General features: G+C 37.7%; 1 protein-coding gene across 1 annotated transcript; it reads left to right on the top strand.

Moving 5' to 3' along the window:
- Positions 1 to 10,159: 10,159 nt before the first annotated feature.
- THITE_2053570 (uncharacterized protein) lies at positions 10,160 to 10,345 on the top strand (the record flags this gene model as incomplete). The annotated part of the gene is made up of 1 exon (XM_003655900.1): positions 10,160 to 10,345. A coding segment is annotated over one exon (186 nt), but the record flags the coding sequence as incomplete, so codon positions are not given.
- Positions 10,346 to 17,487: the final 7,142 nt, after the last annotated feature.

Raw genomic sequence — 17,487 nt, 5'->3', positions numbered from 1 at the left:
ATAGATATATTGACGGCTTAAATAGCCGAAGTGATTTAGACGAATATAAAAGAGCTAAACTAAACTATATATAAGATAGATGCCTATATTACATATCTAGAAAGATAATCTATAGCTTGCTCTGCGAGAACCTACTCTTAGGCATTTCGATAGGCTTATTAGAAAGCTATAGATCGCCTATACGCTAGAATAGCACTAAGTTAACCTTAGCCCGCTATTCTAGGTCTTAATAATTTGACGTTGAATAGCCTATAGCGTATACCGAGGTAGCGTATAATGACGAAGGACTATTACCGGCAAGCTTAGCTATAAGCTTAGGCCTTACTAATCGACTATCTCCTATAATCATCTCTAGCGTAGCTAGCTACAACTATACTAGTTATATTGTATATTAGCTCGAATCTACGTTAGTAGGCACCTACGTATCTAGTCAACTAGCCTCACTAGCTAGTATAGCCTTACTAACCTATATAGCTAGCTACTATTTAGACTATATACCCGATCCTCGAAGAAGGTGTAGCTATCGGCTTACGATATAACCTCGCTTACAATAGCCTACGTTGTATAGAGCTACTACGTTATTAGCCAAACCCTCGGAGTAATAGCCCAACGCCCAATAGCCACCAGTATCGCGATAGCACTTATAACTCTAGCTATATAGTAGGCCGAACCGAATTCAAGGTTAAATGCGAGGATATCGGTATATTCGACCCTTTCTACCTAGATCCCAATAGTCTAGGAGTAATCTGTAAAGGCAAGGCAATTACTTATATCGATGCTTATCGTTTTTAAGCCTATATCGAGACCTTTATCGAGGATAATGACGATAGATCTATTAAACGATAGATCGTTAAAATGTTTTCTATACTCCTCGAAGGTAGGGCCTAGTCCTAGTAGTCCAAGGGTATCTCTAAGAGTTATTGTCGCTTTTTTAAGGAGTAAGGCCTTAAGGCGATGCTAGAGGCTCTAAGGAAGCGTTTTAAGCTTAATTTAATGGTAACTACTAAGAAATTCAATACTATATTCCTATATCTTAAGGACATTATAATTGACAAAGAAGCCTTTATAGAGTTCATCGAATATAAATTGCGCTAGGTACGTATAATGAACGATAATGTAGATAGCTCTAATTGGTAAAGCACTATATATTAGATCTAGGAGTATATAGATCTAAATATCTAGCGATATATCTAATACCCTTAGTTTTTTACTTCTTTTGATCAATGCTTATACGAGTGGGAGCAATTGTAGGCTATATTTAAATCCGTAGCTATAGCGAAATTCCCTAATGTATAGAAAAAGCTAAGTAGCAAGGATAAGAGCAAAGAGGAAGAAAAGGTTAAATAGACGCTTCGATATTAGGCTAATAAGTCTCGAAGTAATTATAAGGATTAGTACCGCTATAGTAGAGACTATTATCGACCGGCCGACTATGACCGAGATTAGGACGACCATTGGCCTCAAGAGTACGATCGCTATAACTGCGAAAAGGACGACCGCCGCTATAACGACCAACGCAATAATTAGAAGAACTAGTATAACGACTAGAGGGACTGTTGTAACGACTGTAAGCGCGATTAGTACTACGACTATATATATTTTGCTATCGATCTCAAGTCTAGGAATAATACCGATACCTTAGATACTACGTTGGAATACTCTAATATATCTACTACGATATTATCCTTAGAATTAGAAATCGTATATATAGTCATTGATTTAAAGCTTATATATTGTAAATGCTATAAGACTTTCTAAGCTAAATAGGAAGTGCGATAGTACGTTAAAACCTATAAGGGTATAGGATCGTAGTACGCCTAGAAGAACTATATAGCGAATCAAGCTACGCCTAAGCGCTATACTTATAGCTTCTATAATACTATTCTAAGCTCTTGCAATGCCCTATTTCGGCATTTAAAGTCTTACGAGGATATAAAAAACGGTATTTTCCGTTGCTTAGTGAATTGGGGTGATGGACTACCTGGACATAGGGGACCCAGTTTTTCTGTTTTTCTATTTGTCTCAGAGCGTTGTATTCGTTGCTAGGGGAGGTCTGACCCTCTGGTCACATATATTTAAGTAGGCTGAGCCCATCTTCTTTATTATAAAGTAGGACATCAAGCAGTTGTCAATATACGTTCGTTGATACCACGTTGGTGGCCCCTCTTCTTCTAGGAAGGCTGTTGAGCCTCTCTTTCTATTGTTCTACCTCTATCTAGACGATAGGCATTTGAGCTATTGAGCTCTGACCGTATTCTTATTGTCCTTTCTTATATTTCCGCTATATCCCACTAGACGCATCTAAGCTACGTGTCTTCCTCTCGGAAGATAGCCTTCCTACTACTCGATATATACTATCTTCATCTGTCCAGAGGGACACTATATTCCTTTGGAAGCTATCTTGTACGCCTAGTTCTAGGTGTAGTAGGGTAGGTTGGTATAGAGGTTTTACACTACTTTAAATAGGGGCTTAATCGGGGAGGAGCTTAGCTCTATATCCAAATAGGATAGTATAGACTACGAAGTTTTCTAAGATCGTAGAACTATACGATGCTATATTGATAGCTATACGACGACGATATAGTCGACCTATTAAGGCTCTAGTACACCGATACCGGCATCTCTAGGAGGCGTAGAGGCCTATTGAGGTATATACGTTCTGGGGGTCTATTGAGACCTTGTCCTAGGAGACCTTCCTTTGCCTAGACGGTGTAGAGCATTGAAAAGATATCCTATTATCTTCAACATTTCGAAGACCTATTAAGGCTTTGTTATTATCGACGTAGTAGTCGTAAAACGCTAACCTAATCGAAAGACGATAGTTCTATCCTCTTAAGTAGAGACAAAGGCAGAATTTTCATCGATCGTCATTTTCTTCTTTAGTTTAGCCAAACTAGTTACGAAAGTAGTTAAGCGTAGTAGCTATTTACAAGCTTCCGAGCTCAGGACTATACCTTTACAACACTTAGCTCCTTTTAATAGTATATCTAGCATTATTTTATATCGGATACAAGGTCTTGGTATAGACGTTTACTTTTCTTCTTAAGAGCTATACTCTTACCGCTATTACGCTAGTTGGGTTTAATATATTAGTTGCTAGGGGTGTCTAGGTGATTTGCAAAGAACCTATAGTTATCCTTTAGGCCCTTTAGACTATATATTTCGAAGGAACTTAGCTATTTAAGAGGTTTTCTTCCTTTGGATAGACGTCGAAGGAGTCGATATTCTTATAGAAGTGTATATATTAGTCTTTTTATAGTCTATCGATATAGTTACTACCTTTCTTAAAGACGATAGCTAAGCGCCTAATAACTAGACTCTAACGATATATATATATACTGTCTATAGAAGCTCTAGGAATTCTATCGACCTCTATAACATCGTTAATCCTAACGCCAACCTCTAAGGGAGAGTCTAAAGATATATCTGTCTTATAGCCTTTCCAAGGTATACTAAGCGAAGAAGACCTAGCTAAAGCGGTATAGATACTCCTTCCGTCTTCGCTAGATACCTCTACTCCGCCTATCTATATAGAGGTACCTATAGTAATACCTTCTAGTCAATCCAAAGCCGAAGTTCTAAAGAAGATGGCTAAGTACGTTTTTACTACTACGTTTAGCGTAACCTTTCCAACCCTAGCGAAGGCCGACCTTTAAGGCCACTTCTCTAGTCAAAATGCCACACAATAGATCGAGACCTTCAAGGAGATATACGAGGCTTATTAAGTTACTAATGACAAGACTTATATATACCTGTTCGAGCTTTAGTATAATACTATGATCCAACTTGTTATCCGTTACTAGGAGAAAAAGGACCAAGACACCTAGGCTACTTTCAAGGCTAAGTTCCTAAAGTGCTAGAAGAGCAACGATCCTAAATAGTATAATAATAGAGGTTACCTTTATAATCTAATCGAAGGGAGATACTAGCTAATTAGTAAGGTTATTTACAACTATTTCGAGTTAATTGACTATATATATACTGTCGCCTCTACCAAAGTTTACGAGGAGCTATAGTATATAATCGTTCTAACGGTATAGTATATATTTGATTAGTGGATCTAGATAGCTCTTAAGGACCGTTAGTGTACTTTAAAGAAGGACGACAAGGACTCTATCTATACTATAAAGTAGGTAGACTTCCTCGAGTTCGTTTAGGATACTCTTTAAAAGGGTCTTAACGCGGAAGACCTCTTCCTTAAGACCTACGAACGTAAGATCGATCTATAGAAGTACTATTCGCCTCTAGCTATACTTGCTATTAAGACGACTCCTAAGCCGTAAGAGTAAAAAGAAGAGAAGCTAAAGAAAGCTCTTATATCTACGCCCAATAATATCGACGATCTAGCTGATTAGCTCTAGTATCTATATATCTAGAAGTAGAAGATCGTCGAGTAGTTCAAATAGAAGATCAAGGCCCTCCATTTATATAGAATCGATCCTACTCTTGACGAGATCAAGGTTCTTCGAACGTATTTCTAGCAGTAGCGGAGTCGCTTATAGGAGAGACGTGTTAGCTTTATTATTAGTCTATATATTGACAGTCGTCCCTTTAGCTATAGTAGACCTATAAGTTCTAGCTATTGCTACTACTATAGTAACTCTGACTATATAGTTCTTAAGTATATAGAGGCTATAAAAGCTATAGCTATAGGTCTGATATATTGTAAAGGTATAGATTACTACTTTGGTAATAGGAGTAAGAAGGGCTATACGCTAGCTAAGACGATCACCCTTATAAAGGCGGATATTAATAGTGTATAAGAGGTCAATAAGATTAGCTAGTTCGTTCTTATATATATAGCCTATTGTCTACAATATAATAGCTACCCTATATACCAAGTGTACTATTGTAAGTATAAGCGTCTAAATAGTCGTCCGTTTAAGCTAGATATATCCCTAGTGCTAAATAAGCACTACCTCTAGTAGCCTAAGCTGTATTAGGAGCCTACGACCGTCTAGACGACGATTAATCGTCTTATATACGAAGGGGAGCCTAAGCTCACCTCCGCCTTCCATTATATAGCGTCTAATCAGTTGTCGTTTTATATAGTCCCGTTAGAGGGAGGTCGTATCTTAACTTAGAAGGTTGTTCTACGACCTACGCTAAAGGCTAATAAATTCTATCGACTACCTCTTCCTCTCTCTAGCTAGACCGAGAGGGAAGCTAAGGGGGAAGTTAAGGGGGAAGCTAAGGAGGAAGCGGACGAGAAAGCGAAGACTATGCTTTAGGGTATATCGTCTACTAAACGTTAGTTTGCTAAGGACGAAAGGGAAGACGATATCTAGATAGGCGGTACTCCTACGCCTTTAGTGGAGCCTCCTTATATAACTATCCTTAAGAACCTAGCTATAGCAAATCGTATAAAGAAAGAGGAGCTATAGTCTAAGCCGTCTACGCTAAAGGTTGCTACATTGCCTTCGTATATAAAGGATACGATTTATACTACGATGAAAGCGAAGACTAGTCTAACCTTTAACGACTTAGTCTATATCTTACCTAAGTACAAGGACGCTTTAATTGTATATCTATAGAGTATTTCTACTAATATCGAGGTTATCGACTATAAGGGGTCTAGTATTCCTAAGCCTAATAGGCTAGCTACTATACCAAAAGATATAGGGGTCTATATATAGGCTCTATATACTAATATAAATATACTTAGTAGCCTTTGCTCTAGCTAGACTAAGACGGTTCTAGTAATCTTCGAAGTTACTAAGGATAGCGTATAGGGCATCTATATAGGAAGCCTCTAGGAGCACTAGATTTGTAAAGGTCCGCCTAGAGACGTTGACGATCGTATCTATACCCTACTCTAGAAATCTGTCTCGACGCTTTCGGTCTTAGAGTATATAGAGCTTAGCGTAATAATAAGAGTATAGTCGCTATCTACTCTATATATCTAGTTTAAAAAAAGTCATTATAATAAGTATCTTGCTCTAATCGACTTTAGTTCGGAGTACAACTATATTTCGATAAACGTCGTCGAGAAATATATACTACTATACTAGCCTACTAAGGTTGTTTCGAAGGGTCTTTATAGCTTAGCACTATTCCTTAGGGAGACCTAGGTCACTCTTTACCTAGATAGAGTCGGCATTAACCTTTACTTCTTTATAACTAAGGACATCGTTGGTAGATATAAAGTAATCCTTGGTATACCGTTCATCAAGGATATTGCTTTAACTTTCGATTACCACGATAGTAATCTAATTACTGCTAATCTACTTATAGAAGGAAAGATAGTCTAGGCGTACATTGTCTCTAAGAAGATTGTCTAGCGGAGCTGCCTACTATCTCTAACGTAACTAGCCGTTTAAAAATAATTCTAGAGATTGACGAAGAGTCCTAAAAAAATCCTTAACTAGGCAGAGATAGAGGAAGGCGAGACTACTCTCGGTTTCCTCGACAATAATATAGGTAAAGCAGTTTTTTATCTCGTTTTATAGAAGTCCTATATACTGCTCCTTAGCACTCTTTTTTACGTTATACGTTCTTATTCTTTATCTTCTCTATCTAGACGGACGGAGATTGAATTGTTGTCTTATTCAAGAGGGAAGAGGGGGACCCCCGTTGGAAGCCCCTTTTCTAACCGGAGGCTAAGGCGGGGATTTAAACGTAAGGTTAGACGTACTTTGAAGATATACAAGCTCCCTCCGGACCTATTGTCTCCGACCTAAAAACCTATATAGCCTACGCTCTCAGAGTACAACGAAGACGAGGTGATCAAAGTCCTCTAAGCCAACGATATGTTCATACCCAATGCCTCTGAATTCGATGACCTGCCTATATGTCTCCGCGACTACTTTAATAACATGGAACTTAAGATCCTAGCTACGTACTCAATAGCGTTCAAGGAAGCCTAGCTCCCTAGCTAGAGCAAAGAAGGAGTAATCGCCACCGTCTAAATCATCCTCGCGCCCTAGTCAAAGAAGGACGTAGCGTACTAAGTATATTATCGCAAGGTCGCGAGACTCCTACTAGATAGACAGTTTAACGGTGTACTACCTTTGTAAGACCCTATAGGCGACCTTGGACGATAGCTATAAGGCACATTTCTAGTACTTAGCGCCGTTCTACCCCTCCGACCAAAGGACTAGCCAATTGCTTTAGGTCCATTAGCGGTATTTACGAAGGATCTTAACAATATATCGACCTAGTGGAATATTAGAGCTAAGATTATAGAGATTACTATACTACGAGCAACCATAATACAAAGGCTTATCGATACCTCTATAGATAAGATAGACCGTAAACGCCTTTTTAGCAATAACCTAGTCAAGAACCTTGGGGCACTAGTACGAGTAGCCCTTAAGAAGATGACACTTGATCCCTACCTCTAAGAAGAGGAGACGCTCGTCTATACACTTATAAGGAGGCTAGACTACCTCGAGATACCTTATACTCTAGTGCAGAAGCATCTTTAGGCGTAAAGATCATCTACGTCATCTAGCTAAACGTCACCCTTAGTGCAGCACCGTAGTAAACGCCTTCGCAAAGAACCTACAAAGCCTAGACGTCTACTTCGTCTACCACTGTACGACCCGTACGACTGTGCCTTTGCCTATAAGTATAAGTATCCGGTATAGTGGCAAGGCTAGGATATATATATTAAGGAGGTAGAGGAGTACGAGAGCTAGTGTAATCAACTACTATAGCTAGCTAGACCTTCGCGAGCCGAGAGAGTCGTATATAGAGAGTAGCTCAAGGAGCAGCGACGGTGAGAGGCGTATATTAGAGAGCTTTTAAAGTACGAGCTTACCTATAGGAGTATATAGCAAGCTCGAAAGGGAAGTGTGAATTAGGGTAATAGACTACCTAGATATAGGGGACCTAGTTTTTCTATTTTTCTATTTGTCTTAGAGCATTATATTCGTTGCTAGGGGAGGTCTAACCCTCTAGTTATATATATTTAAGTAGGCTAAGCCTATCTTCTTTATTATAAAGTAGAATATTAAACAGTTGTCAATATACGTTCGTTGATACTACGTTGGTGGCCCCTCTTCTTCTAGGAAGGCTATTGAGCCTCTCCTTCTATTGTTCTACCTCTATCTAGACGATAGGCATTCGAGCTATTGAGCTCTGACCGCATTCTTATTGTCCTTTCTTATATTTCCGCTATATCCCACTAGACGTACCTAAGCTATATGTCTTCCTCTTGGAAGACAGCCTTCCTACCACTCGATACGTACTATCTTCATCTGTCCAAAGGGACACTACATTCCTTTAGAAGCTATCTTGCACACCTGGTTCTGGGTGTGGTGGGGTAGGTTGGTGTGGAGGTTTTGCACCACTTCATTAGTAGACCTTAGAGACCTTAGAGAGGAGTCTATTGCTAAGGCAATAGAATCTATAGCCAAGTTAGCCTCTGACTACGAGCCTAAGGCCGCCAACGTCGCTTATTAAGTTAAGGAAGCCCCCGCCCTAGAGGCGAATGATAGCATTGATAGCCCTCTAGGCAACTATACCTACCTTTATATTGCCGTCTATACGAAGGAAGATAGTAAAGAACTAGAAGTATACCTCGATCTAGGAGCTAGCCGTTCTATCATTGGTCGAAACTTGTTGAACTACCTTAGTTACACTGTTGAACGCCACAAAGGTAAGGTGATAGGTATAGGTAATAAGAAGCTCGCCTTCTTATATTAGGCCACCTTTACTATTTTCCTAGCCGGTATAGAAGATAGTAAGCCTACCTTGTACAAGTTTATCTACTTCGCCTAGGTAGTAGATTCCCTAGGACCTAATCTTCTACTTGGCAATGATTTTCTAGATAGCTACTACGCCTTGATCGACTACAATGCGAAGAAGGTTGACCTCTAGGCCCTTAAGTTCAGTATTCTATTCGCTATAAATGCGTATTTAGCTCTATACGTTCGAAAGGTTAAGACTACTTATACGATTATACTTTTGCTAAACTAGGAGGCGGAAATCCTAGTCGAATATAAGCTATTCCCGAAAGGCTAGTCCTTTATATTCTATTTCGACCATCTAGCTATATATTATACTGTAGTTATAGCTAAGACTATAAAGGTAGCCGCTGTTAAGAACACCTTACGTAGTATTATCAAGATTCTAAAGCGATATCTAGTTGGCAAGATCTATAAATGTAAGGATAGCGGTTTCCTAGTATGTTCCTAGACTTTTGCCTTAATAGCATTGGTAGCTAGTATAGCAATGACTGCGATAGCTACCCTAGCTATAGCCGTAGATATCGAACCCCCTTCTTTAGCAGCGTAGTCTGCTATAGTTATACTAATCAATAGCGAATTCGCTTTCGATGACTATATTGCAACTGTAGCTCGGTATAGCTATAGCAAGTTATCGATACCCCTAGCTATTAACCTTGCGAAGGCCGTCTCTGCTAACGAATTCAATGGCACTGATTCTGCTACGCCAATAAGCGATTACGTCTTCTAACTAGTATAGGCCAATAACCCTAACGAACTAGTAGAGAAGCCATTTGTACTAGAGAAGCAGTTAACCTTGGGCCTCTATATAGATCCGAACCTAGACGAAATCGTTACTAAGGATAGCGTATATATATATATCGAGGATCCTAATATCGCTAACTGTTTTATCGAGATTATTGAGCAATATCCTAGTCTCTAGAAAGATAATAGCCTCGTTCGACAGAGCTTTAACGAACTGATATATATACCACTGGTCGAAGGCTAGTAAAATCAAAAGGTCAACGCCCGATCCTACCTACTGAGCAAGAAGGACCGAGAGGTCCTCGACAAGACCTTCGATAGCCTATATAAACAAGGCTATATAACTTAGGCGACCTGAGCTACGCCTTTTATGTACCTGGTATTCGTTGTTTAGAGGCTAGGGCGCAATAGAGAGCTTAAGGGCTACGTCGTTATCGATCTACAAAGCTTGAATTGTATAATAGTGCCTAATAACTATCCTCTGCCCTTGTAGTCGGAGATCATTGCTAAGTTATATAGTAAGCGCTTTATTATAGTGATCGATACTATCTTGTTTTTCTATTAATTTAGCGTATATCTACTATATTGTAATTGATTCACTTTGATTAGCGCTATATAGCCTTAAGTAGCCTACGGTTTGCCTAATGGGCTATCGCAATTTGCCTATATATATATAGCGTGTTATAGATCGACTGTTTAAACTGTATTTAGTATATATATAAGCTTTTATCGACGACATTGTGATCTATTTGGACGATGCTGAGGATTATATACGCTATCTGAATACGATTTTCAGCCTCTTTGCCGATAAGAACATCGCTCTCTCACTAACTAAGTTATATATAGGATATCTAAGCGTTGAACTGTTTAGCTTCTACGTTGATAGCCTAGGCTTTACAACTGCCGTATAGCGCGTCAAAGCGTTTAGGTAGCTCGCCTTTCCGTATACCTTCAAGGCGCTCAAGTAATATATTAGCGCTATAGGCTTTCTATAGCACCTAATCCTATACTACGTGTAGCTGGTAGAGCCTTTGTAGGCTCGTAAGATTATATTGTTGAAAAAGAGCTATAAGGAAGGCTATATTGAGACCGGTAACGCCTCTAAGAGGATCGCTTACTATATAAAGACGACCTTTGAACCTACGCTAGTAGAGAAGCTGTCCTTCGAAGCGATCTAGGCGGCGATATATAAGGAAGATCCTACTATTTTATACCACTTTAATTTTAATAAGTAGCTCTTTATATAGATTGACGGCTATCTAGAACGTAGATTCAGTATAATAGTGTTTCATCTATACGATAGCTACAAATAGGAGCCTAGTATACCGATTCCTTCGAATTAGGTGCTCCTAGTTATGTTCCTTAGCCAATGCCTAACGAAGGCTGAGATATAGTATAAACCTTCGAAATAGGAGGTCGCCTATCTAGTCTAGGCTATTAAAAAGCTCTGTACTATAATATACTTAGCTAGACTTCTAGTTAATGTCCTTATAGACTATGCTACTATATACAGCATCGTTGTATAGACCTAGCTCGATATATCGTCTACTAATTAAGCTAATCGACAGTTTATTACCGCTTCCATTTACTTCTCCAAATACGACCTTTAGCTATATCACTGTTATAGACTAGGCTATACCTAGGCTAGGTATATAGGGCTACACCTAGGATTCGTAGTAGCCCTAGGACGGACCTATAGTGGGCCCGCCTTACGCTTAGAATAACGTTGGTCCGAACCCACTTTGCGAGCCCTTGAAAAACTCTATATACAAGGACCGTAGCCTATACTTCTCCTTTTTCCTTCCTTAAGGTAGTTGAATAGAACATTGTACGCTTATCTATAGATGCTATAAGGCTAGTACATTATAGTTTAACTACCTTTGTATAGATAAAGTAGCTATTACTTCTAGGCGTAGACGAGAGTAGTATACTAAGCGTTTCAACGTTGGTACCGAGTGGACTAGACGCTACTATAAACAACTTAGGCATCCTATAGATCCTAGACCTAGATTAGGTCTATAAACACTTCTAACTCTTATAGGAGACGATTGTACATTAGAATATAACTATTAAGGAACTTTATACGGCTTAGATTGCTATAGCTTAGACTATGAACACCCCTATAGTAGCCAATGCCTAGGCTCCGACGACTAACGCTATAGCTTTAGCAGCTCTCTAGACGTAGTAGAAACGCCTCTCTATAGGACAACCCTTCAATAGTAAAAAGGAGCTCTTTACTACCTAGAAGGCTACAATGATATATGTTCTAATAGTGGACTAGGACTTTATTAGAGGTCTCTACAACTAGTAGATATTTATTTAAAGGAACTTTAGTCGAAGGGTCTAGGCCAAGGTCGTAGCCTTCTATAAATCGGAAGGACCTAGCTACAACTACGACTTAGAAACGTTTCTTAAGTATCTTATAATAGTCTATATAGACCTCTATAAATAGGTTATAGCTTTAATAGAGCTAGATATACTCTATTAAAGAGATAATGAGCTATTCTCCTCCTTTATTATTCGCTTTAAGGCGAAGCTATCGAAGGCTAAAGGACTTAATTAGAGTAACAAGGTACAACTTATTAGACTATAATAATACCTCTCCTTAAAGTTGAAGTATATTGTAGTAGGATAGGGGGTCCTATAGAACGACTACGCTATAGCTATTGTAAAGTACTATAAGATTACTACCGACCTAGAGGCCTTCTATCTAGAGGAACGACACTAGTGGTCCTAGGGTAAGCAACCTAGGCCTAATATAGATACAGAGAAGGACGTAGATAGAGATATATTGATAACTAGGATCAATATAACCTATATTGCCCTAGCCTAGAGGGGAGCTAATAGAGGTTATAGAGGAAAGTAGTAGCGGAATAGAGGAAAACGAGGTATAAACGTACTATAGGCAAAGTAGGTAAACAACAAGGTATATATAGTACGCTAATAGGCTAGAGCTTATATCTATTATAGGCGCTAGGGCTACTTCGTAGCTATCTATCCCTTCGCCCTAGCTAAGAGACTAGCTCCTTAGGTCGATATTAATAAGTTAGAGGCTAAAAAATAGGTAAAGGAGGACTCCCCCTTTAAAGAGGAGAAAGGAAAAGAGTAGCCCTTATACAAAGTCTTATATAGGGGCTAAAAGGACCTAGCCGCTTATAGAACAAGTTTATAGAGATTAGAGAAAGAATAGATAAGCCCCCCTTTCTTATCTTTATTTTCCTAAACTCCTCTAGTTTTATAAATATATAAATAGATAATAGGTACTAGAGCTATAGAACTATTAGCGAGAAAGCTTATTAGAGGTTAGGGATTAAGTAGATAAGCCTATCGACTCTCTATACCTTAGGTATTATAGTTAAAGAGGTGTAAATTATAAAGAAAATTATATATATTGTCTACGTTATAATAGATATTAATAGGTAGATTAGTGCTACTATATTCTATATCGTATTAAGGCTAGCCTACGACGTTATATTAAAGCTTCTTTAGATAAACTACTATAAGATTATACTAGACCTAGCTAATAGGGTCTTTATCGTTAATTCGTAAAGCGGCCTATAGGTATATAAATGCTCTTTATAGTGGAAGGAAGCTAACGCTACCTTAATTATAAATGCAATATTCGTAGGCTTAGCCTATAGAGTATAAAGGAAGAAGTCTAAAGGGGTATAAGATATGTTCCTCGTTATTAGTATCTATAAGATGACCACTATACTAGGAGTGGCTATCTCCTAGCTTAACACTGACCTAGACCTAAAGGTCGCCTTGCCAAAGGAGCTATATAACTTTGCCAACCTCTTCGACAAAGAGAAGGCGAACGACCTACCCCCTTATTAGGGGGAGGCCAACTATTATATCTATCTTAAGACAAGCCTAGACGGAAAGCCTTCTAAGCTCCTATAGGGACTTTTGTACAATATACTAAAGGACTATCTTTTAAAGATTCGGAAGTAGGTTATAGACCTATTAGATAAGGGATAGATCTAAGTAAGCTCTTTATTGGTAGCTACCCTAATCCTTTTTATAAAGAAGCTAGGAGGAGGATAGAGGTTCTATATAGACTATCGAGCCTTAAACAAGATTACTAAGCAGGACCGGTACCTACTCCCCCTAATTAAAGAGACTCTTTAGTCCCTAGCTAAGGCTAAATAGCTTATATCACATGCAACTGTGGCAAGGGCACCTATGACTATACCACGGTCAGGGGTAACGAGCGTTCCCTTAAAAAAGGGAACCTCGCCTACAACCCCTTCGTAGAACAGTAGACTACATCAATATACTTTTATAACATATACTAGTATTTAGGAGTACCGCCTTATTAGCTAACGAGGCTAAGAGGCATTGATCTTTCTCACCTTTATACGTTTACCGCTAGATGGTCATCGAGCACTATCTATATATAACAAGTGGTGCCTACTAACGATTCGAACCTATTTGCTTCCTATCGAGGGGAGCTAAGTTCGGATTAGAAGACATTACGAGTTACACCTAGTAAATTATATAGAGTAATACCTAAGGTAGATAATACTCCTTTATAAAGGAGTAAACTTCAAAGTATACAATCTATAATAAACTAATTTACAACCTAACTACCGTTATTCTAGTACTAAGTATTTACAAAGAATTAGAAGCTAGATAGATTTAAGCTTTATAAACGCCAATGTCTATAAGGATATATAGTAGATACTTAAGTTTATTAAGGACTTCGAGGTTATCTACAACGTCTAGTAGGTAACCGCTATTAATCCCTAAGAACTCTAATACCTAGAAGCTATAACATTACTCGAAGAGGTACTAGAAGGAGACGTCTATATTCAACAGTACATTAAAACACTGTATATTGTAGAGTATCTTCCCTCTTAGATATTCGACAATTATATTCCTTATACCTACTTTACAACTATTAGGCACAAAGTCTAAGTAGCTATTAGTAAGAACCTTATCCTAGACCCTAGGATCGAAGACGCTACTTCGGAGACTAAGGACTCAACCTAAGAAACGCTAAAGACTTTAATACTAGAGAGTTAGGGACCGCTAGAGACCTTGAAGCCTTAGGGGACTAACAATTAATAACTAAGACTAGCTATATCACTAAAAATATCGGTAAGAACTAGATATAATCCAACTAAGAACTAGCTAACAACTCTACTAAGCTTAACTTTCTAGGAGCAACTAGAAACCTAGAATATATTAACTATTCTTTAATAGAGATATAAAACCTATATCGTTAATAGCTATAATCTTAGTAGATACTACTAAGGACTATAAAGAGGATTGTAGGATCTATCGCCTTAGAACCAACAACCTAAAGAGGAAAACCTATTATCTCTAATAGCTTAGCTAATTAGCACTTTCAACTAAGTTCCCTAGTCGCTACTATAGACGCCTAGCCAACTATCTTAGCACCTATCTAGGCTTCCTAGACTAAGTATAGTCATTTAGAACCCTAGAATAGAATATATAAACAGTTTAGTCGATTCCAATGTCTCTTTACTATTCTAAAAGATACTAAGCCTACTATATAGACAAGTAGCTAGACCCTCTAGACAAGGAGCTAGACCCTCTAGACAAGTAGCTAGAGCTATAGACATCTAAGCCGCTTTCACTATATAGGACTTTCTTACCTAGATAGCTAAAATAATAGAGAACCTAAACGTTATAATCGAAAAGGCGAATAGGGCTATAGATATAGAAGACCATTAGCCTAAAACCGAGGATAAAAGCACTATGTCTTTACAACCGTCTATACCTACGTCGAAATAAAAGATTTAGGACACTAGTCTCTTCTAGCTAGATATAGAGAATAAAGCTAAAGAACCCTAGAACCTATAGTATAATAAACAATAGCTATACTATAGGGACGTCAACCTTTGGGTTAAGTAGGTAAATTAGGTTATTAGATATTATCTAGTAAGAGAAAAGACCCTATATATAGAGATATAGACTCTACTTCGAGGATCAATGCTACAATAGTACAAATAGCAGCTCTCTACTATAAAAAAGGTAGCACTGACTATATCTATAAAAGTATAGACCGAACGTTTGAAAAAGGAGTTTAGTATCAAGAGGTATAAAGCGGAGAAATAGCTAAACGAAAACTAGTATACTATAAGGGACAACTACGAAGACAAGCTAATCTAGAAATTCACTATAGAATACTTTAAATATATATATATTTAAAGAGATACTACTAAGGAGCAACGTCTAATACATCTATACAACTGCCTCTATCTAGAACTTCGCTAGCTATACCCTAAACTAGATACAACTATAGAGATAAATACGTTCCTTAGTATTCTTAATACTAAAGTATATATCGTCAAAGACAAGCTTCGCTAAGACGTCGCTAAGGGCTATATTATTGGCTATAGTCCTATTACCAACAATATAGATATAGAGTACAACGACGAAGGATAAGAAGACAACTAGGAGGATAGTAGAGCCTTCTAGATAGAAAGAAGTAAAAAAGGACATTACGATCCTTAGAGAAGAGATAAGGACAAACCTTAGCGATTTGAAAACAATTAATATAGAGATAGTAACTAAATACAACTATTCGATAACCGAAACTTCTATAATACAACTAGATATAGAAGAGGATACCGACTATTCAACGATTATAGAGGAGGACTTAGACTGTTCAATGGCTAGAGAAGAAGCGACAATAGCAACTAGAGAAGACTACCTCGACCTCGACGACTTTAACGGATTTGGATATATATATATAAGAAGTAGTTCGAAGATAGTACCTTCTTATACTATAGTGAGATTATAGTAATAGGAGACGACAAAGACGTTAACCTTTATTGTAAAATGCTAGAGAAGACTAAGTATATTCTTATCGATAAATATAACATCGAAGCTAAAGACGAGGAATTAGAAGATAAGGAAGCCGATAGTTCTTACTACTTATATTACACCTTTCGCTAGCCTAGACTAAGCTAGAACAAACTACTACGACAACTTTTATAGATTTAGCAATATACCGTCTATAGTAGAGTCTTTACGATATATTGTAAGCTTTTCGAATATATAGCCAATAATGGCAACGAAGATAAGTATAAACCTATATAACCTTAAATAGACCGCTAGCACGACCTTAGTAACAACGAAGATAAGCTTAATAATAAAGATATAAACTTTATACTAATCGAAGAACAGATTGTAAAAGTATAGCTATATATACCGCTATTAAAAGCATTAGACAAATAAGCTATATACTTTATAATCAACATTAGTGTAAACCTAAGCGAGCTAGGCACTAAGGTTTACTTCGATATAGGTAGTAATATCAACCTTGTCGATAAGGAATTCATCTCCAAGTAGGCTAAGAACCTACATTGGATTAACGTAAAGCTATACTTTGTTAAAGGCGTTAGAGCCTATACCGAAGTCAAAAAGTAAATCGAGTTTAACTTCTATATTCGAAGAATCGTCTATAGTACCAATATAGATAGTCACTTCACTATAATAGCCAACGTTATTAAAGGTTTAGGAACGAAACTATTGATTAGAATTGAATTTATACTCTATAACAAAGTAAAGATTGACCTTAATATATCTACCTATTACTTCTAATCCATCTACAATATAAAGGTAAGGGTATATATAAAACGGAAAAGAACAATCTAGAAGGTGAAAGCCGTAAACACTATAACGGTCGTACCTATAACAGAATATCTAATTAAAACTATATTCGAATATATAGATATCGATAACGACAATCTAGGTAGCTAGAAACGTAAGTTCTACTTCGCTTTATACGTTGAGGGTATATTAGACGCTATTGTAGATATAAAAAGTATATACTAGGCCGTCGTAAAGAACAATACCGCTCGCCTAATCACCATTGTCGAAGGATAGTGTATTAGACACCTTCTTCAATATAGCTTAGAGGAGGACATCTAAACGATAGTATAGAACCTTATATAATAGACCTAGGATAACGTTATAGACGACAAATATAGATAGATAACAACGACTATACAATAGGAGCCTAGCAATAAGGAACTAATGACGAAGATACTAATAGAGGATAAGTATAAGCTATCTA

This window comes from Thermothielavioides terrestris, chromosome 4 (assembly GCF_000226115.1).
Source record: "Thermothielavioides terrestris NRRL 8126 chromosome 4, complete sequence".
NCBI lineage: Eukaryota > Fungi > Ascomycota > Sordariomycetes > Sordariales > Chaetomiaceae > Thermothielavioides > Thermothielavioides terrestris.
The sequence above is the reverse complement of the archived record's forward strand: the minus strand, read 5'-3'. Positions and strand labels throughout refer to the sequence as shown.